At 35.7% G+C, this 22,756-nt stretch overlaps 1 protein-coding gene across 32 annotated transcripts in view; it reads left to right on the top strand.

Moving 5' to 3' along the window:
• NRXN1 (neurexin 1) overlaps positions 1-22,756 on the top strand; it is a 731,497-nt gene that overhangs the window by 304,252 nt on the left and 404,489 nt on the right. For 23 of the 32 annotated variants that reach the window (XM_071805868.1, XM_071805870.1, XM_071805881.1 and 20 more), the window contains 3 exons: positions 2,037-2,420; positions 10,421-10,624; positions 12,773-12,799. In XM_071805868.1, coding sequence (XP_071661969.1) covers positions 2,037-2,420; positions 10,421-10,624; positions 12,773-12,799 — 615 coding nt within the window. The remainder of the gene's footprint in view (positions 1-2,036; positions 2,421-10,420; positions 10,625-12,772; positions 12,800-22,756) is intronic. The other 9 variants (XM_071805873.1, XM_071805879.1, XM_071805886.1 and 6 more) reach the window with 1 other exon arrangement.

Genomic DNA, 22,756 nt, shown 5'->3' on the forward strand with positions numbered 1-22,756 from the left:
ACAACAAGTGTTCCATATGATGGCTAAGTTTTGCTTCAAGAATCTGAGCGGCAATACAAATATTTAGAGTTAGCAAAATTTAATAGTCTTATCAGTTTTAAACAGGTGGAGGTTAGGAAGGAAAAGGATGTTGGTTCGACTTGCCTATTTCTTACAGCTAAGACTGGAAGTTCGCTTTACATCTATGTGATTATTCAGCTGAGACAGAAAACATTTCTGATAATATACACAAGAGAAAACTGACCACATTCTCAAACGTTCTTCGGACATGCTAATAAAGATGCACAAAGGCAGCTATGCAAACCTTTGTTTTATCCTTTTAGATCTCTTCTGATAGTACTGAGACTATAGTTTTAGTAGTATCCAGCTCTTCTAAAATCCATACGCCTCAAGTGTCACATGGGGGTTGAATCTCCTGAGATGTCTATCCCAAAGAGCTTTTACTAGTTGAAGTTAACCTATTGAACCAGCAAAAGAACAAACAAAATATGTAGCTCCCACAGGACTCCTCTTCATTGCTTAAAGACAAGCCTGAATTTTAGGATATATCCAAGTAAAAGAATGATCTTTTTCGGACCTGCCTTTCCTTACTTAAAACTCACATTTCAGTATTTATGCTATAAAAGTTCCGAATTTATTATTCTCATGCACCACTCCCAGGACAGTGGAAGTTTTTTTGGTAATCGCTGTTATCTTCAGAGATCTGTGTCATGCTGACAGTGGAAATAATGAATCATGTTAGGTTTAGGTGTATATATATATATGTATATATATATGATAAATACATTCTGGTAAATGTGTTTCTTCAGTGTCATAATACACTTTTAATAGTGTGTTGAGTGGATAAGTGTTGAATAATGTGGCTGGTACATTATAATAATCTGGTGACCTATATAATGTTTTGATTTATATTTTGCTTGCTTTTGCACCCATAGAGCATGGTAAAGAGTCACTTCTGTGAAGATCTACATGAAGATTCTTTTAAAAGTTATTTTAATTGTTTTACTTTTTGATTAACTTTTTTTAATTTTTTTTTTTTTTTTACTCTGTTTAATGGTTGGACTCAATGATCTTGAGGATCTCTTCCAACCTAAATGATTCTATGATTCTACTTAGTAAATAAAATTAAATTGGGTTAACATAAGTATACTCTGTGACTTCATGTACTAAATTTGGCTTTCTACATGTTTAAATTGTAAAAAACTTGATACCTCATTACTTTGAAACAGTACAAAAAAGAGGATCTTTACAGTTGATTACAATTTGTTTAGACACTTCATAGAAGCAGAACTTTATTTTAGGCTTAATTTTGTTTGTTTACTTTTTAAACTTAAATAGAAAAGATACTTCTGATTTTCTGAGGTTCTATATATGACCTCTCCATCTCTTTGTAACATGTACACATTTTGAGGTAAGTGTCAGAGGCATTGATTTTTCCCTCTAGGAGCACATCACTATCTTCTCAATAATTGCCTGCCTGGCAGCTGATGAGAGTATTTTCCTCCTGCACTTAAAGAAAAAAGTCTTATCCAAGCCCACTAAAAGTGGGTGAGTCTCTTAAAATACTGTGTCTTTGGATCCAAACCAAAGACGCAGATTTACCGCCCAGGTTGCAACCTATCAATGCAACCTCAACCTTAATGCTTTGAAATACATATGAGGTAGTGAAGAGATTTGTTGTTGCTGTTGTTGCACAAGCAGGATATTTGTGAAAATAACTCTGAAATGCATCACCCCTAACCCTACAAGATTGGTAAGGTGATTTTGGCCCTTTTTTTAAATATATATATTGTGACCATGCAGTATAGTGTGTAAATGTTTTTATGCTGTTTACTTCCTGACGATGTTTGTACTACATCATAATTAAAATAATGAAGTATATCTATTATTGTGTAGCTGTAAAATTAGAATACCTATTTTTCATTTATAGATACTTGTAGGAGCTAATGTGACATGTAGATTAATGAGTAAAATGACAGTACCAAAATCTTATAAATATCCTGAAAATCATATATTTTGTTGTCTTTTTTTCTCAGGGACCATATCTGTGAACACATTGCGTACACCATATACTGCACCAGGGGAAAGTGAAATTCTTGACTTGGATGATGACTTGTATCTTGGAGGCTTACCAGAAAATAAAGCAGGCCTCATCTTCCCAACAGAGGTGTGGACAGCACTTCTCAATTATGGATACGTCGGCTGCATTAGAGATTTATTTATTGATGGTCAAAGCAAAGATATTCGACAGATGGCTGAAATTCAAAGTACAGCTGGAGTAAAACCCTCATGCTCAAGAGAAACTGCAAAACCTTGCCTTAGCAACCCCTGTAAAAACAATGGTGTATGCAGGGATGGGTGGAACAGATATGTTTGTGATTGCTCTGGCACAGGGTACCTTGGCAAATCATGCGAAAGAGGTAGGTTCCATGAGATGCCTGCATTTATACTTTATAGAATCCTGCACAATGATTTAAAAGGTGATTTGGAAATATTTTATGAGGCAGAAAAAGCATCTTCGATTTCACTTAATGTGAGATGAACCCCTGCTCTAGATGGAAAGCAGTAACTCCAGAGGAAAGACCTTAGGGGAGTTTCTAAGATGCATGAGGAAGTATTAGTTGACTATGACAGAGTCACTGCTGCTAAATGTCTCTTAGAAAATGTCCTCTTTTGTTTCTCATCATGCGTTGCTGAGTTCTGAAATGCTTTGTGAAAGTAATTTCAATTATTATTGCATTACTAAATGGTCACAATTTCAATTCCAAACTGAGGTCTTGTTCTTTGCCTATTTATGTCAATACCACTGTGTAATCAAATTTACTTTTGAATTCCACAGTATCATGTAAATCCATAGCCAAAACTTCAGGCATAAGTCAAAGCAAAATAATCAGTGTAGAAATCAATATTTATGTAACTTGTTTTTTAAAGACTGTAGTACCCAAGGAAACAGTTTCTGCTTATCTTAAATCACTGAGTATCCCTCTAGCTTAGGAAAGTTAAGTATAAAGTTGACAAACTCCATTTAATTGAAAAGGTGGATAGTGGCAAGGAAGACAGTTCTTGAATTTATAGGAAGAAAACTCTGTAATTTATTTAAAATTGCAAAGTATGCTAATAAAAAGTTTTATTATAAGTAGGAAAACAATAAAAAAAACCCTTAGTTAATATTTTAGGTGTTTATTTTTATTCTCATTGGAATAAGAATGTTTCAATGACAGTAGTTGTATTTTTTTATTTCAAAATTGACACAGTACTGTTTCTCTTCAAGCTGAAATCTGTTGACTATGAATGTAAGTTCTTCCCATCTAGTTTGTTTCATTTTTCTAGTTAGTAAGATTAAGCAAAAATGTATTCTTTCAAAATAAAAACTGGATGACTGCTTAAGTTGTATGTAAATAGACACGTGCATTTCTGTAGAATTATTACCATCATATTATTAGCACTTGCAAGCAGATTCTCAGTTTCTTCTGTGTTTTTTTTTTTTCTTTTTCGGCCTTTTTGAACATATATGCCTTTGGCTCATGGCCAGTTATTATGAGATCTCCAGATTGTCCTGTTACTGCTGGAGCGAAGCTGGCAGAGGGCATAACCAAGCTGTCTGATGCATTACAAAAGCCTTCAGTTAAGCATGTCTGGTGTACCACCCTGTGGCAAAATTCTGCTATTACATATGGTAAAAGTAAAAATAGGATTTGCATTTTTCAACTTGAGAGCTAGGAAACATGCATTACAGATTAAAAAAAAAATCACGCAGATCTGCAAAGAACTTAAAATCAGGCTTGATCATAGCAGTTTCTCATAAATATATTTGACAGGTGGTAATATTTTGTATAGAAACCTTTGTCTTTTTTATTTCTCCTACTTTATTGTCAACTGTCCCAGTGCATTCCCTTACTGGGAATGGTGGTACTATGGTGGTGGTGTTGGCTTCTCTAGAATGGTATTTGGTTCTTGTCCCAACAGAAATATGTGTGACAGTTCAGACGGGATAGGATCAGTCCCTGCTCTTGGGTTTCCCTCTCCAGAGCAAACCATACTGAAAGGAGATGTCCTTCCAGTAATATTCGTATCTCCATTGGTCATGCATTAATAAGATGATAGCTTTTGGGACTCTGAAAGAGACGTGATGGCATCCTACCACACAGTTATTGTAACCACTCACCCATGTGCAGTAACTGATAAACTTTTATATTTGATGATGTAAACAACACAACTATAATTGTTCAACCTAATTTAAATAAAATAGGAAAATGTTCATTTCAACAAAAAATATGGTTTCACAAAGCAGATAAATCATTAGAATATACTACTGGACATTAAATAACTGGTATATTTTACTTAAAGTTAAGTGATTAAGGTATCTTCAGTAAACAAAAACATGTAGCTACTTTTTATTACTATCATTTGTATTTCATGCTATTTCCCCCAAAATAGGAGTTCTAACATCCATATGTGGATGTATAATGTACAATACAGTATTTGAAATAATTTTGGTCAGCTAACCAGCAGACAAGAAAACATGGAACACAACTCAATTTTAACTTCAGTGTACTTAATTTTTTTTTTTTTTTTTTTTAATATCCATGTGCTTTTTATCCTGTTTCAAGTTATTCTTGATTTTCAGCAAGGTTAAACATCAGTATAATCTGTAGATTGGCTTTAGTAGATTATGGAAACTGCAGCAGATGGATGGACAGATGTCACAGCAATATAATTTGGCTTTCTAGTGTACTTTGATTGTGGATCACAATATGTGACTGTCTCTCAGCAAAGCCTTTTGCAGGTGAATACTTTTGACTGGATGACTAGGAACAATGCACAAGAGCAAATTAATCAGTGATAAGAAAAAGTACACATGCCAAGAAAGATTTATCAAAGTGACATTTCTGAGGAGAAAATACATAGAGTATTTGCATATAGATATCCACATTCTGCATGCACACACACTTGCACACACACATATACATTAAAGAAAGAAATAATGCAAAGAATAAAAGCTATATCTCTGGATGCTTTACGATTTAAAGCAAAAAGAAAAATACAGGTGATATGATAGTACATGGTATGAAGAAGAATGTCTTCAAAATATTATAGTAATTCCATTTCTGACGTAAATTAACTAATTGATTCTATGTGTTAAAGTTCCAGTACCTTTACAGTGTGGCTTGGGACCTCAGTCCTGAAAAAATACCAGTGCAGAAACTGGGAGGAATCTTTTGAACTTCTCTTCATGTGTTACCTAGTCACTTATCGCATATCAAAAATTGTTTCCATCACATTGATGGAAACATTCCTTGTGATTCACCCAGGCTGCAGCTTTGAACCCAGATGGATTGAAGTAGCTGCTGTAGCAAATAGACAGACAGCACTGAGCTGAGTGTGCGCCTGGGAGTGGAACAAGACCTAAGAGTCTGAATTTGAATCAATAGGCATTGATATACTTGAATACTCACACAAATTATAAGGAGTAAAATCATATATATTACTTGAGTGTTTTCAAGGCAGGATATTGTTGCGCTACTTATACTTGTAAATAAAACAGTCAGAGAGCAAACTTCGATACTTGATTATTGATGATCCAGATCATTCACAGACTTCCTGGCATAGCTCTGGACTGTATCGTCTGTCACCTTCTGGGCAAAGTTTGTGTGTGATTTTGGAGACAGCAGGCACACGGGGATTTCATACTTTAAAAATGGCTCTGTGGGCAGCAACACAGTCCTCGTATTGTTACAGAAACTTTGAAACTGAAAAAGCAGTTTTATATATATATATATATATATATATATATATAGGAAAGAAGAGCATGCAGCACTGGAAACTTCAATCAGAAACTGAACCCTTCAGCTTTTTTTGCCCTGCCCCCCCCCCCCTTTTTTCTTTTTTTTTTCCTTTTTTTTTTTTTTTAATAATTTTTTATTTTATTTTATTTTGGGTGTTTTGTTTGGTTGTTTTTTAGCACAGGAGCAGCAAGGAGTTTTACTTGTCAGGTTTATAAAAATATTGAATAAAGAATGTATAAAATAATTTTTATAAATCTCTGAATTATATATTACTTAATATTTCTTCTTTATAACTCTACTACATGCACTTATTTGCTGCCATAAAAAATTTGTCAGTGATGTTTTATAAGGATTTTCTGCTATTTTTCTTTTCAATGCTATATTTCCAACATTAAGTGGTAGTAAAATTATTCCCTGCCATGGAGACTCTGATTCTTTTAATGAATAGCACATTCTGAGCTAAACTTATGGTCTATTAGCATTTAATCTAATAATGAAGTGGAAACTGAACAAGAGAAAAAAGGCTTTCTGCCAACACTTATGTGAGAACAGGTAGCATTCTAGATCTCAAAGACAGACAAGGCACACAGGCCTTTGGAATTAGTTGGTTCAACACAAAAAAGTAAAAGTTAGAGGCAAAAATTAATGCATACTTTTAACCAAAATCTTCCTTGGAGGTCTGCATGACTGGTGTAACCCCCACTGCCTCTCCTCATTCAGATCACCACTTCACTGACCAGGTCTTGCAGATTAACAAGGAGTTAATCTGACCAGGTCTTGCAGATTAACAATCCGTTCTGGACAACCAAAGTAACTGCGGGATGGAAACAATTCCGTTAAACTACTGAAGCAATCTCTAGTTCTAAGAAAGTCAAACCAAAACAAGCCCTTCCCATTTCATCCTGAAAACTGCTTTTTCCTGCTATCTGAAAACTGAAGTTCTGTGTTAATGTATGCCACTAAGCATAATGATGGGTGACAAGGCATTTGCCAGAAAGAATTACAAGACACCAGTAGGGGAGGAGGGAGCTCCTTGTGCTGTCAAAGGTCTCATAAAAGTAGTACTAGATGCCTTCTGTCCAGCCAAGACCAACAGGCCATGGAAATTTGCAGAGCTGAGAGGAATGGTGAGTCAAGTGGAAGAGATGCTGAGTTGATAGATGGTTCAGGTGGCAAAACCCAGCTTGCTGTCCTTAGAGAGGTGCATAATATTGATAAAGTATCATTCAACCTTCTTAATGTAGTGATCTTTTAATAATGGTTTGACAGCAAAAATTTTTCCTATTAACACTTGTACCAGCAGACCGATTTCAAGTGAGTAAACTGAAGATAGCTGTGTTTTTATTTTTGGAAAACGTACTGTCTCCGATCTTCAGTTAGGGGTCTCAGGGCAGTGCAAAATCTTTGATGAAATCACCCCTGCTTCCTGCAAGTTTTGTGTGTGTGTGTTTGGTTCGGATTGTTTTGTTTTGTTTTGTTTTGTTTTTCTGTGATACCTTTGTGTTTAGAAAGGCTTTGAACTTCCCATACTGAAAGGACCTAGTTGACATGAGGGGGTTTTCTCATTGCCCCAGAACTTTTAAGTCATTTGGTCTTCTGTTCAGTCTCCTTGGTCTGTTCTTGGAACATCTGTTTCCAAAATAACTGGCACAGTATGGTTTAGGAGGATTGAGTATCTAATCACATCAGTTCTGTTCACCATGATGTTAAATACTCACAGATCATCTCTGATTACATTAAGACAGTTGCTTCTCTCATTTTTCTGTAATTTCCTAAAAGAATGCATAATTATAAGAAAGCCAGCAAACAGTACCAGTACTGATTTATTAGTAGCAGACCTCTGGTGTTGTTGAATGATGTTCATCCTGTAACAAATGATTTTGCTCTGTTTATGAAACCCCTGAATAGTATGAATGGGTCTTTTTTAATGGACAACATAAAATACCTTTTATTTTCTCTTACATTAGCATGCAACTTTTATGCCACACTTCTTTAGTTACCTAAATTGTGTTTACCTTGATTAAGATCTTGGAAGCTTTTAATGCACAGACTAGACAGCTAGAAGATACAGGAATGAGCTGTAAGACTCTGTTGGCCCTCCCCCCATCCAAAACAAAACAAACAAACAAAAAAACCCACAACAAACAGATTTTTTTTTGTTTTTTTTAAAGGCAAAATTTTTTTTTTTTAAATATGTATCACTTCCAACTGAAAACTCTTTACTTTAAATCTCTTATCAGGATGGTGTGAGTTAAATATTTAATCTGCTTGACAGAAAAAAATTTAGAACATGCGGAAAACATTATTACCTGCAGGTTAGAAATCATCAAACCTATACACGTATTCTTCTAACCTGTTATGTCTAATGACTTTCATGCCAGTATTAGTAATCTCTTTTTTTGAACATCAAACTATCTTTTTTCAAATTTGTATTGTGGAAATTTGGAATTATTAATTAATATGCCATCTATCATTCTTGCCTCCAATGTGCTCACAGTTAGTGAAACATTTCTCCCTTCCATGGATCATTTATGCTGGAATCTTGAAGATCTTATTTGTCTTTAACAGTATACAAGATATTCAATGGAAAAAGTTTTGACAAAAGGTTTTGACATTTGATAATTTAAAAAAATATTGTAACTCTGCTTTAGTTATGATATTGATTAAACATAGAATCAGGTAGTTATCAGTCCTTGAAAATATAATTGCATGTAGGACCACACTACAACTTTGCTTTAGATCATAGAATCATAGAATAGTTTGGGTTGGAAGGGACCTTCAAAGTTTATCTATTCCAACCTCCGTGCAATGATCAGGGACATCTTCAACCAAATCAGGTTGCTCTGAGCCCCATCCAGCCTGGCCTTGAATGTCTCCAGGAATGGAGCATCTACCACCTCTCTGGGCAACCTGGGTCAGTGTTTCACCACGCTCATTGTAAAAAATTTCTTCCTCATGTCTAGACTGAATCTCCCCTCTTTAAATTGTCTCATTGTAATGCTGCAGCAAACTGAAGTATTGAGAAGCTTCACTTAATATTCTCTGCTGTCTTATCTTTCTGCTTGTTGCTCTTTTGGCCTGTTATTGGGCAAGTAACTGAAATTGTTTTCAGTGAGTTGAGCTACTGTCAGGACTGAATCTTTTTTTAAGAAAGATTGTATAGCATCTTGTTTAGACCTCATCATGTTATACTTCAAAAATTTTGGGGTGGGTTAAAGAATGTAGGAGACACATGGAAGAAGTTAAAAGGTCTCTAGTGAATTACTGGTAGGTAAACAATCAGATATGCAGGTAAACAATCAGATATGCATAAAACAGGGCACATTCAGATAGTATATTTTGCCACTTAGGTAGTGGTTTAGTTATGTAGTATGGTTACTTTTGTATGTTACTGTCAAGACTACTAACATTTCACGTGGTCTGTCCACTGACTACTGGCTTGGGGCAGCAAGTGAGTTGCTCGCTCATCATGGTCACAAAATCACATAATGTTAGGGATTAGAAGGAACCTTGAAAGATCATCTAGTCCAATCCCCCTGCTGGAGCAGGAACACCCAGTTGAGGTCACACAGGAGGGCGTCCAGGCAGGTCTTGAATGCCTCCGGAGTAGGAGACTCCACAACCTCCCTGGGCAGCTTGTGCCACTGTCCATGAGCTGAAGAGCCATTTCCAAAGGCTATGGTTGTTAACTGGCTGCAATGCTTGATCCTCCTGCAAAAAAAGAGATTTCCTAATATGTTTTAGAAATAGATGTGTCCTTTGCTTTCTAGGAACTGCTGAGCCTCCCTCTGAGCAGAAATGGTCGATCTGCTGCCTTTCTTGTTACCAGCCTGAAGGCTGGGAAAAGACTTGTGGCTGGTTGCTCTGGGCTCTAACACGCTGTGACCACTCTGTGCCAGAGCCACTCGCCGGGAGGGTTTTCTGGAATGTCTGAAAGTGACAGTTATTTGCTTGTCTCAGGGTTTTTAAGATCTTACCCTCAATATGCCAAGTCCAGTCGTGATCCTCTTGTTGAGGCTGTCGTAATGTTTGTATGCACATTTTTGATTCTATCATACCGTAGTCATTGTGGTCATGTAGCAATCTGCGCTCTGTCCAAACCGTGCTGGGGATATTTACCCCTTTCAGGTGACTTTATGCTATCTGGATGATAATTGTAACTGGGGTAGTAGAAATTCTGAGTTTATACATAAAGAATCCTAAGATGATAATGTAGGTGGATGATTATCGGACATGATATTTTGATAGGCTGTTAGGTTTACCTGAATAGCTTTCACTGGCTTTGACCTAATTTGAGTAGTACAGGCCTAGTCTTGCAGGCATTTCTGTGCATGTGATTTTACTCATCTGCGTGAAGATGCATATGTGAATGGCTGGTTCATTAAAAGAACAGTTTAGTTTCTTTATAAAGCACTAAAATATGCCTCTTAAAAAACTAAGAAAAAAAAACCCAACACACTAAGAAAAAAAACAAACCCGACTTTGCTTATGTATCCCAGTAAATAAATGTGATATGTATTATGTAATTTTCTGTGTTGTACTGAGTTAATGTATTTTTACCCTCTTCTCTTTGAGCAATTTCAGTAAATACAATGTAAGTTTTTAGTAACTGATTTTCTCCTTTATGTTTTCAGAGGCAACAATTTTAAGTTATGATGGAAGTATGTTTATGAAAATACAACTCCCTGTTGTGATGCATACAGAGGCCGAAGATGTTTCTTTACGGTTCAGGTCCCAGCGAGCTTATGGCATTTTAATGGCAACCACTTCTAGGGAATCTGCAGATACCCTTCGTTTAGAGTTGGATGCAGGACGAGTTAAACTGACGGTCAACCTAGGTAACAAACTTTTGCTCCAAGAAATTAACATTTTCTTTACATTTTTCTTTTTGCTTGCAAACATTTATGAAACAGCCTGTTTTAACATTAAAAGCAAGCTGAAATGATATATAAACACATCAATGCAACATTTGCGTATGTACATACACAAATACATGCTCATTATTATACTTTATTTTGTTTTCTTTTGCATTTTTGTATTCTTTATATAGTCTTAACATATCCCATCAAAATATTTTTGTACTATCGTGTATTCTAAAAAGAGAAGACTAGTTCATCAGTGGTATTTTTGGGCTAAATTATTATTCTTCATTGCAGAAGACTGGTCTACCTCCACAACTTCTTCACAGTAGCAACTCCACAGTTTAAAAGTGCAAGTGGAAACAACATGTGTGTAGGTCATATTAGTTTTACCTCCACCAGTTATGTACAACGTATAAATGTATCAAAGAATTTTTAGATTTAACACTGAAAATGTTGCAATTAAATATTCACACTGATGGATTTCTTGGTCTTCTCTTTTTAGGTGTCAAATCTATAGTAAGTCCATCTCCTCTTTTTTTTTTTTTTAAACAGTTCTGTAGTGGTATTTTTGTAGTATCGAACGATAACACAACCCTTCAATGCCCAAAGACTGCGGCCCTCAGCAAACAGCCACGTGAACATGGGAGGCACAAGCCCTTTTACAGAAAAAAAAAAAGAAAAAAGGTTTCCTAGTTCGAAATATGATGGACAAAACATTAGGATATGGTTTCCTCTAGTTTTAAAAAAAGTAAATAAAGTGCTTCTGCTGTGCTTATGGTTAAATCAAAGTCAGGACCAGAAGGAGAACAGCAGTACAGTCAGGAAAATGCACATGCAGTGTAGTCATTTCCATTCAGTGGAATGCTATTTATAAGGCAATTAGGTCCTTTATTGTTTTAATCACATATAAAATGAGACAGGGGGGAGAGGAATTGCCTAACCCTCCACTTCATCAGGGTGTTGCCCACAGACACACTGCCCTGATGTCTAGATTTCGGATGGGAGAAGGAGAAGTGAAAGGTTTACTCGTCTCTCACAGTTTCCCCTAGTGCGGAGCTGGGGCTGCCGCTGGCTACAGGCTGCCCCCACCCCAGAGCCCTTTCTGCAAAAGGGGATGTGCAGGTGCTGGTCCTTGGCTGTTTGCAACCACTTTTCTGATGCGGTTGACGACACATGACAAACTCAGCTATATGGAAACAAAATCTAGGTATATACGTTCCTCAAAGGTATAAACCGTGTGTAGCTGTACAAACGAAGTAGCATGGTGTAGATTTTTTTTTCATTTTTACAGTAATAAATGGGGGTAGCCCAGCAGAGGATCCTACTGCAGATCAGATTATTCTCTTTGGATACAGAACACCACCCTCTGTCAGTTTTTTGCCTCCTTCTATAGTTCAAGAAAGCAAATGAATCCATGCCCTAGCTATATTGTTTCTTCCTCCAATATCCCTCTTTTTTCTTTTTTTTATTTTTTTTTTTTAATATATATATATTTTTTAAGGTCAGGCAAGGAAATAATCTGAAAACAGAGAGGATTCTCTAATTATCAGTGTTTATTTTCTGTATATTAATGTAGCTTTAAATGTAGTCACTCTTAATTTCTGAAGTCTATATATAAAGAAAATGTAAACCCACAATACCTTATTTATAGGCTGGGGGAATTAACTCTCTATTTTACTACTTAGTTTTTGGAGATCAGCCTTTGAGGTATACTATACATTAGTTGTCCAAGATGTCTGATTGTGGCTTGGCTTGCTCTATGACCCATTGTGACGGAGCACTTTCTAATTTTATTGAGAGAAATTACCTGTTCTTTCACAGATGGGGAGGAAGTTGCAGCCTGCCTCAGCCAAGCATCTTTGACATTTAACCTGACTTTTCACTTAGATTTGTCACCATGTAGCTTTGTTTGAAATTGGCCATTTTTACCCTATTTGTCGTTTCTATTTATAAAGACTTATCGCAGTATATCTGGGTTATAACAGTATGTAAAGACTGATGATATGGAGTGGCCATATTTGCATGTGTCTGTCCCCGGAAGGGTGGACTGTGATTTTATTGGATGTCTGCAGCTACTACCTTGAAGGATAAATTTTCATTTTTCATCTATTCTTCCCCATCTAGACTGTATCAGGATTAACTGTAATTCCAGTAAGTGCCTATTCAAACTTTTTAAAATGTTATTCCACCATTATAAAATATGCAAACTAGATGAAAAAGATTGTGGAGAGCTTGCAAGTACTTGATAATTTATTAATGAAATGTGATGATTAATTATTGTTGTGTAAAAAGTCATCATATACTCTAGTATGTATTTTTTCTTCTTCCCATAGGATACAACTTTTAGCTAGAATACTAAAAAAGGATATACTCTACAGGTTGTAAACATACACAAAGGAAATAGTGCCTGTAGTACTGTATTATTCTAGATGGACTATTTTATTGAGAGTATCCAGACAATTTTTGCAACAGCATTTCTGATAAGCTGTCACATTTTCTCATGTGTCCTCCTTCTAGTTTTCTTGACATTTTACCTCCAACTTGGTGAGACTGTTGGAACATAATTGTCTGTAGTATTTTACAATCCTCTTAGACAATTAACTGTATTTACTGACTACTTTGAACAATTGGTTTTTCTAAATGTTTGTTTTGTGGAAAAGCAATGCATTTCAATGAGGACATGATTAAGTCTGAGAATAACCATATTTCTATGATGATTTTTTACACTAATCATGTGAGAAACCTTAAATTGAACAATTTTTCTCTGTGATATGCATGTTTATAAAACAGAGGGAAACATTTGCCAGATGAATGGAGTAAATTTTAACTTCTCTGATATTATTTGGATTAAGAGGCTATATTCTGAAAGGAGAAAAAGGACTGTGATTTTATTTTGAGTCTATGGAATTCCTGAATGGTGTCAACAAAATTATTGATAGTAAGTATGGTAGATTTGAGTTTTGGGTTGTTTTTTCTTTCCCTTCCTAACAGGTTTTGCAGGCCAGAGGACTAAACAACAAACTACATAGGTAGAATTTGTAGTTGTTAATAGTTTCCCAAAAGACATTGACATACCATACCATAATACTTTTATAGTCCACAAAGAAAAACAGGGAACTACAGTTATTTATGTTTTATCTGCTAATAGATTTTGTGAGTAATAACTTAACAAAACACAAATACAGCACTTTTATTAAAAAGCAAAGTTTTCTTGGGGAAATTTTTTGTCTAAACCATCCTTAAATCCAGATAGACTTTTTAATATAATAAAGGAAATGTTCAAATGTTCACAGTTACCAAGATATAAAGAGAACTTCCTCATATTAAAAAAAATAAATAAATTATAAAACCAAATATTTCCACTTGCTAAAGATGTCTACGGTCCGTTGCCAAAATGTATAAGATCATGAAAAATCTCAGAAACATTCTGTTGGTCTGTCACAGGACACTAATTTTTGATCATGACGAAGTCCCAATTAGAAAAAAGATTTCCAGGTATAAAACAAGCAGCTTTTTGAGCTGAAATGTTATGAGTTTGCCTGTTGCTCGTGAATTCCTTTCTCCTTAGGACAAGCAATATTGCTTTCTTCTTAACTTCCTTGATAAAATTAGAAATGCCCTCTGTAAAGGGCATTATAAAACCACAACACAATAGATGTTTTGGTTTCTAATCTCTTTCGGGACAAAATGAGGTGTCAGAAAAATAAAATAAAATTAATTCATTTTTAAGTAAGTGTTTGATCAAAAGAGAACCCACAAATACAGAGTATGTAATAAGCCTCAAATTAGAGGACTGTAAACACGGGAAATATATGTACTGAATTGAATTAGCAGTTACGAGTTTTTCTTCGTCTCATTCAGAAGCAACATAACCTCTGTACAAGATATCCTTGGTATTGAATACTCATAAGTTATTTTTCTTTACAGTTTGTTTTTAGTTTTTTTGTTATTAGAAATGAACTCTCATGATTAGTTTCATCTCCCTTTGGTGCTTGTGTACTGAACAGATTTTTGTGAGCTTTCAGTACGGTAAGTACTACAATGCTTTCTTATCAGCACTCACTGTAGTTTTTCAACAACCAGATAATGTTTCATGAGCAATTTCTGTGGTTCAAGTTTCAGATTATTAAGAATTATTGCTCTAAGCAGTCCTTAGAAGACACTTGCTTATTAGACAGTATAATGTTTTTTAGTGGAACACACAGAATTCATTTCAAAGCAACAGCACCCAGAACTTGAGTCTTAATTTGCTAAACACTGTAATAGTTCAGTGCCTATCTTTTTGGGTCTACTGAGAGCTGGTTGTACATCAATCCTGATATTATGTTGATAGAACTAAATCTTGTTTTCATGTTTGAGAAACTTTTTTTTTTTTTTCCGGAATTTTCCCAGTTTCTGTTGCTTAGAAATTAGTCTTCTTAATAGAATTTCACTGTTGGGACTGAAATACTATTTATTATAGCTAGACTAGTAACAGAGTTAAGGTCAAGATGAAGCTGGTTTGAATTTGGAGAGACAGCTTTAAAGAAAATGTAAACCCAAAAATAAACAAAAATTGGTGTTTTCTTGAGAGAAGAAAAGGAAAATATGAATGTGAGCACCTAACTTCCTACAGTGAATTACGAGCCTAATGAATAAAATATTGCACCTCTCCTTCCCATTTTCCCTTGAGTGCAGCCTGAAATCTGTCTTCTGCCCACTGCAGATCAAATGACCGGCTGTTGGCTGGTCAGAGCTGAGATTTTAGTAGCAATTTCTTCTATACTTTGTCATGCCTTCACGTTTAGCTGATGTCCTGTGTTGCAGAAGAGGTGGCATTTTGTGGTCTTCCTTGTTTGAAATGTAGACTTTTTTAGAATTTAAAAATGTTGATTGGATGACAGGTTGCTAAAGAGCCTGTGTCTCGTTAATAATATTGTGGAGACTGTTCATGCCATTTTTATGGAAGTGCACAGCATACTAAAGTCAAACTATTTTCATTTTGTGCTAGGTTGGAAGATGGGTATCTTTATAAAACCTAACACCACTAGAAATTCTGTATCGTGTAAATCAGAAAATACCATTGCTGAAATGTTGGTTTTGTACATCCCAAAATCACTTCATTGTATTCTTCAGACCTGCAAGTTTACAAAACGAAATTGTCTGCCAGGCAGTGAAATAAATGGTCCTTTCAAACTGCAGGTACATTTAGATCAATGTTGAGACTGACATCAGGAGAAAAGAGAAAAACTTAAGTTATGAGAAGAAATGGCTGCTATAGATTCAGTATTAGTTGTCATAGACTGAGGAATTCATTAAAAAATAAGACTGAGATGAAAAATGTTGGTTCAAATAAAACCAGTGTGCAGCATTTCTAGGCACTAGTCGTTCTGTAAAAAGAACTCTAGGTTGATTGCTTGTACATTAGAAACAAAATCGATGAGCTAATCCTTTAAAATTGCCTAAGGAGAAATGCTAATACATTTTTTTTTTTTCTGCCCTTTCAGAGAGGGAAGTAGCTGTTACCTTTCCATTGCAGACTATAAAATATCATTTATAAACATCAGTGAATCTATTTAATTGAGTGAGATTTTTCTCTAGTATTTCTTAGAGACAGAACTTCATTCCACGAGATTTACATGACAGATTGATAACAGGTTTTAATGTCTTGTGAACAAATACAGGTGTACCATATCTCCATATTTTTCACTGCTGCAATATTAAGGGCTATCTTAATTTAAATTCCCCTTTTTTTTCCAGTTTTAATGCTTCCATAACACTAGCATCTGCAAATTTCCAGATACCTGTAACTCTAGAGGCTCCTGGGTTTTGTGTGCAATAGACTTTTTTCACAACCATGTGCAGTCTTGCATGATGTTTAATCTTTTGTGGGATTTTTTTGCATGGTTATCATTTCTGAAAAATAGTCTACATTTTACATGACTTAGCAGAGTGGGACTATGGGATTTTTCTTAACTGATACCTTATGCAAACAGTAACGTTGTCTGGTAAATAGCTGGCTTTCATTTCCAAAACAGATGACTTTATTCAAAATTAAAAGATACACGATAATATTTTATTGGAATACTACTGCGAAAGATTGCTCAACTACTAGGACACGGTGCAGGAGTCATTTAGGTCAGTTCTCCAGTACATGGTTTTGCTTAGGCAAATAATTCATAGAGTAATCCCACTGAATACAGTTATACTCAAATGTAGGATTGTCACAAGAAATTAATAAGAATTGCAGGATGTTAGGAAGCAGGGAGCAGAGATTACTGTGGCAGGATACATGTAAACTGTTCCCCAGGGAATGTATGAACCAGCTTTGCTAGCTGGGTGTCCACCTTTCCAAGTTGGCAACAATTCCCTGGGCTCTTAGGCTTTTCTGTTTGTCCTTCCAGGGACCTGCTTCTTCACTTGTATTTGCATGTGCCCCTCCTTCTTTCTCTCCCTAGTTCTTCATCCATTCCTTATATCCTTTATTTTTTCTCTCATTTTATTTTCTTACTCTTTTTCATTTCTCTGTTTTTCCCTGTAATCCTTAAACTCTTTTCCTTGTTTTGTATGTCCGTCCTTTTAAAACTTTGCTTTTCTGCAGGTGTACACATTACAGATCATTAAATTGTTCTGTTTGCAATTTGTGACATCCGTTACTGAAGCATTTTTTTCTTGTTAAGGTATACTGCAAGTACAGAGCATGACAAAGAGCTATGTCGGATTATTGGTAATTAGTAGACAAGTTATATGTAGTGAAGAACCAACAATGGTGTTCAGTTACAGCATATTTGCGATTTGCACATACTTTTTAAGCAGCAGGAAAGCTCAAATGAAGACTATACATCCTAGGAAAGCTACTGCTTGTAAAAATGCGTTTTGTTGCAAAGTCCAGAGTCTTCAGCTATGCAGTTTTGAATATTGCAAAACCTACTTTGATGATGTGATGAGTATATCACTAATACATTTTAATGTATTAATTTCTCACTATTTGATGGAAAGAATGAATAGAATATTTTATTTGCTCCTTTTTGTTGTTGTTGGCAGTAGAAAATCATTAAAATGGTACAATATTGTAGCTCCCCAATAAAATGTACAATTTTGTATTTGACCTGTTTTCTTACACAGCGCTTATGGATTGTGTGAGATGGCTTTGATCTTTTTCTCATTCAGTATGTCTGACAGCCTAATAAAATATGCAAAAGAGCTTTACCATAGAGAACATATCAGGAGGGTACTTTCACTGCAAGCTCAGTCAGTGACTCCCCTGTGTTTGGGGTGTAAAGTTTAAAATAATTAAAATAATTCTTTTAAAGCTTTGGCTACACTTTGCATATTTAGAACTGGAGATCATTGGATTCCTTCCTATTCAGCAATATCACATGATTTCCTGAAAAACAGGGTCTGCTGCTGTGCAGCAAACCTGAAAACTTCAGTGGCCATTTTCAGCCAAGTTCTGATTACTACCTACTGGTTGCTAATAGAACCATCATTGAATCCAATTGAAGGGAACAGGTTGAAAGACATACCAAAAAGGAAAACTGCTTCTTTACTCAGACCATGTCTCACTGGAGTCCTTACAACTTAGTCGTGGAGCTGCACTAACATCATCCTGCGTCTGTGTTTCGGGCACTCTGTTGTGAAGTAGAAAACAGCTAGGCTACAAAAAGAAGTGTGGGTTTGAAAGCAAAACAACCTGAATAAGCTTTATCAAGGGGACGAAATTAGTTACAGGACAGTCCATAAATTATTCTGTACAGTCACAGAACCAGTAAGGAGACATCTTTCTGATTCCTCATTCTCTGTTAGATACAGGGTGAAAAGAACTGTTGCTGCACATGGTTATGCCATGTAAGCCCATCATATTAATTGGCTTACTGGAGGTGTGATGGCAAAACCATTCACCTCTTCCTGCTGTCAGCTTGCCTAACTGCTCTGGAGAAAAGTAGTGGCTGTTTCCTCTCACTTTGAACATGCTTTTGCTCCTTGGGAGCACCTAGGGCAAGGTCTGTGGCTTGACTTTTTTTATGAAAAGTCATAAATATGCAATACGCTTTTCCAAGATGCTGTTAGATGTTAACACTCAAAAATATTTCTGAGAAGTTCGTCTCTGCTTCTTGAATGGAAGAAGTGACTTAGCTGTGAATGCAAAGGGAACCGGCAGGGCCATTGCTGATCATTTTTCAAGTCCTTTGTATACCATTCTTTGGGATTTGTGCTGCAGAATTTTATCTGTGTCTTAAAAATAATTCTTTAAAAGTTTGTTATTTACTTTAAAGTTGTGTTCTTCTAGCCTTCTTTTTGTCTGCTGGTCCTGCTCTTGCATTGCCTATTGCTTTGCTGCAACCATGAATGTTTAAGCATCCATGTGGTGAATTTGACTGAAGAAGTGACTCATTAACAAAATTGTTAATTTTAACTTGCTGCAGTTTTCTGAACAGTTTTGTCACATGACATATAGATACCTGCTCTAGAATAAAACAGGAGAGAGGGGAAACAGGAATGCTGTGAAGACAGTAGAAAAACAGCCTCTGGTAGAGAGAGCATGAATTCATCTGATCTACATCTAAGCAAGAATATCCTCAAAAAATACATGTTATTGACAGAAACATCACTTCTTGATGTTGTTAAGAGACAAAAAGCCCCAAAAAACAACAAAACAAACCACCCACAAAACCAAGCAAAAAACCAACCAACCAAAAAACCACAACAACTTGAACTAATAAAGGACATACGAAAATTTGAATCAACTAGCTAATTATAAAGAAAACTTGAGAAGAGTCTTGCACATGTATAAATTGTCAGTGCCAACGGTGGGGCACCCATAAGTTTCCCTCTACCTCAGGCCTGAATCTGCTTAGCTGGGACACGGGAGAAAATTATCATATTAACATGCCAAACAAAAACTCAAACCTTCATTAAAGTGAAAATAAGTGCATTAGGTTTCTGGCTAACCATTTAAGGGTCTGTCATATTTACTTTCTCCCTACTAACAATGCTTTCAAGGTCAGGATTGAAGGCTTTGCTCCATCAGTGCTTCCAGTCTATGTGAAGGACAGCAATAAAGTTTATTTCTGTGCCTGCATTCTACTTGCTGCTTATAAAATCTCATCTGTGTTTGCTTTTTCTTAGCTAGCAGAGGGGAAAATTGCCATTAGTCTTCTGGCAGACTGTCAATAAAATATAATTTCAAATTCTCTTACTAGAAAAAAGATTTTATTTTGCTTTTGTTTTTTTGTATGCTCCTTTCCTTTCTTTTCACTCTTTTCATCCATCTTATTTTTGTCTTAAGTCCCACATTCTACTTATGGCACGTTAAAGATAGAACTGATTGAACAGGGGCCTCAGTAATCAAATGTATAATAGTAGTATATCTATAGCTTTCTCAGGGCACAGTGGTGTGCTCTGCAACAGCCACACACAGTGAAAGAGGCAACAGTAAAAAATTAAACATGTCATTATTTAAATGAATTTGAAAAGCATGCAATAGGGATAGTTACCCTAATTTGTCGTGAAAAAATCATTAGGTATATGTTCAGATAAAGACTTGCTTTCTTATCACTACCACATAAATATTTTCAGAAACTTCTTTAAGATTACTGAAAAGTTGTAGACTTTCCAGTTGTGATACTTCAGTGTGTAGTTCAATTTTACAAGACCAAGTATAGATAGTTGTCAGTTTAGTTTGTGTGAGTCTATTTGAGTCAGGGCCATGGTGTGGATGCATATCAGCTCTCTCTAAGCACTGACTGATATGCTACCAAGGGGTTACCAGCAGAGCCCAAGGGCATGGTCTGGAGTTGGCTGAAGCTGTTTCCCCTGAACCTTCAGCCTGACTCTTAAAGAGGAGTGAGAGGAGCAGGAGATCCTCCAGTTACTAAATATGACAAGAGGACTCCAGAAGGATAGGAAAGAAAAGATTGCTGCAAGCATGTAACCTCTCATTTTACCAACAGGGACAAAATAGCCTCCAGGATGTGCTAGATCTGTAAGAACAGATTATCTTGAATTAATAAATCCTGATTCATATGCAAGGGACTTGGTTGTGTGTAGTTTATAGTGATTCTATCAGATCTTTCATACAAGGACTTTTCAGAAGTAGACTAGACCTTTCTACTATTTTGGTGGGAAAAAGCAGTAGAAAGTAAGTATTTAATGTTATAGCAGGTCTTAAATTTATCTTAATTTTATGTTTTCCTCAGTTTTTGAGAAGCAAGATAACTTAATCACATTTTAGGACTGGTGATTTAAATTATGATCACAATTTTTTTGTGAGAGAAAGTGGGTGTTATATTCTAATCTTGTGAGCATATTGAGGAGTCATGTTCTAATCAGTAGCACCAAAGCAATTGCGTACTATTTTCTTCTGCAGAAGAATATATAAAAGCTAATGTAACGTCATTCGTATCAGTGAACTGGGCTGCAGTGGCAGCCATTTCACAGTAAAGCTCGGCTACCAACTGGTCCCACAGGAATCTCTAATGACATATTAATAAAAGATTGAGGGAAGAGGAGGAACACTGAGATGATAGTATTTGCAGATACAATGAGATTATTTAGGAAAATCAAATGAAATGCTGCATGTGAGGGTTTTCTGAAGGGTTTCAAAATACTGAATGACTGGATAGTTAAATGATAGATGGAATTAAATATCAACATGTACACAGCAATTCATACTAGAAAAAGTAACCTTAATTATGCAAGCACAGCGATGGAGTCTATTAGCACTGAGCTGAAGAAATTGTGCAGTCATTGTAAATAGCTCTTGTAAAACAGTTCAGTGCTTAGAAGTGACCAGAAATCCCAAAGGATGTTAGCAGCTATGGGGAAAGTAAGAACAGAACAGAAAACAGCATTATGCTATTGTGCAGTTGTTGTATATCCACATCTTCAATCCTGCATGTGTTTTTAGTTCCTGTTCCTTGTGATGAACTTAAATAGGAAAAATACAGCGCACTGCAACAGGAAGGATTTCAAGCATGGATTGGCTTTCTTATATGGAAGAGCTAGGCAAGCTAGGGAAAAAAAAAATACACAAAAAAACCCCACACATTATAAAACAAAACCAAATACAAACAAACAAACAAAACAAACTGAGGACTTTTTGTGATAAGACAGTTTCTGTAGATCCAGTAGTCCCTAATATGTTAGTTACTGGAAGCTGTGAGAGCTGTGTGAGAGTAGTAATTACTGTACAGGGGCCCTGCTCTTTTTAGCTGCTGTTGAAAGCACAGTGCTGGACTAGCTGGACATCTGGTCTCACCTGGCAAGGCCATCTTTATTTTCCCAAAGAGATTTGGGAAGTATTTAGTGAATAGTTAGTCCCTTAATATTGCTCCTTTCCTCTCTAAATATCTGTTTCTGGTCATCGTCATAAGCAGAATGCAAAACAATACAGAACTTGTGTGCACCATTCAGTATAGCAGCTTTTACCTTATGCATCATTTCCCCGCTGATTTTGCAGCTTCTTTTCCTAATCATTTTCTCACTAGTTTATACACTGTATTCAGAGCAAATGGGAAATTTCTAGTGAAAGTATAAATCTCTCATCAGCAGGGTTGTATACATGCATTCTAAACTTCATAATCGGGTTCTGAGTATTACCACACAGATGTCAGCAGATGACACACGCCAATATTTCAATAAATTCTAAAAAGAACACCCTTCTTACTTAACTGGTAAAACTATTTGGATAAACCATTAATTAATTTGGCTGGTTTGTATATACTAATTGTTGTGAATAATGTTTTTGACTTAGTACCAAGAGTTTTCTGGCAAGAAATTTTCCTCTGTAGCTCTTTAAAAGGAAAATCATGGTTAGCATTCAGTGTTAGGAAAAAATAACAGTAACCCAGCACTGCTCAGTTGATAATGCTTCTAAATTTACACTCAGATTAGAAATCCTGTCAGACTTCATGTACACATACCTCTATTCACTTTTCACATTGTTGCTAATTTCATTCTGAGGACCCTGTTTCTAAGTAATGCTGTAGTGGCACCAATTTGTTAATAGTTTCATGGAAAACATTTAGAAGTACTTAAATGAAAATCCTATGAAGAAATACTGAAGTCTTGCTATTGTAGGATTAGAGTTTGAAGAGGTTTTTTTAGGTGATAGTGACTTAGGTGGTT

Source organism: Patagioenas fasciata, chromosome 3, assembly GCF_037038585.1.
Source record: "Patagioenas fasciata isolate bPatFas1 chromosome 3, bPatFas1.hap1, whole genome shotgun sequence".
In the NCBI taxonomy this organism is placed as follows: domain Eukaryota; kingdom Metazoa; phylum Chordata; class Aves; order Columbiformes; family Columbidae; genus Patagioenas; species Patagioenas fasciata.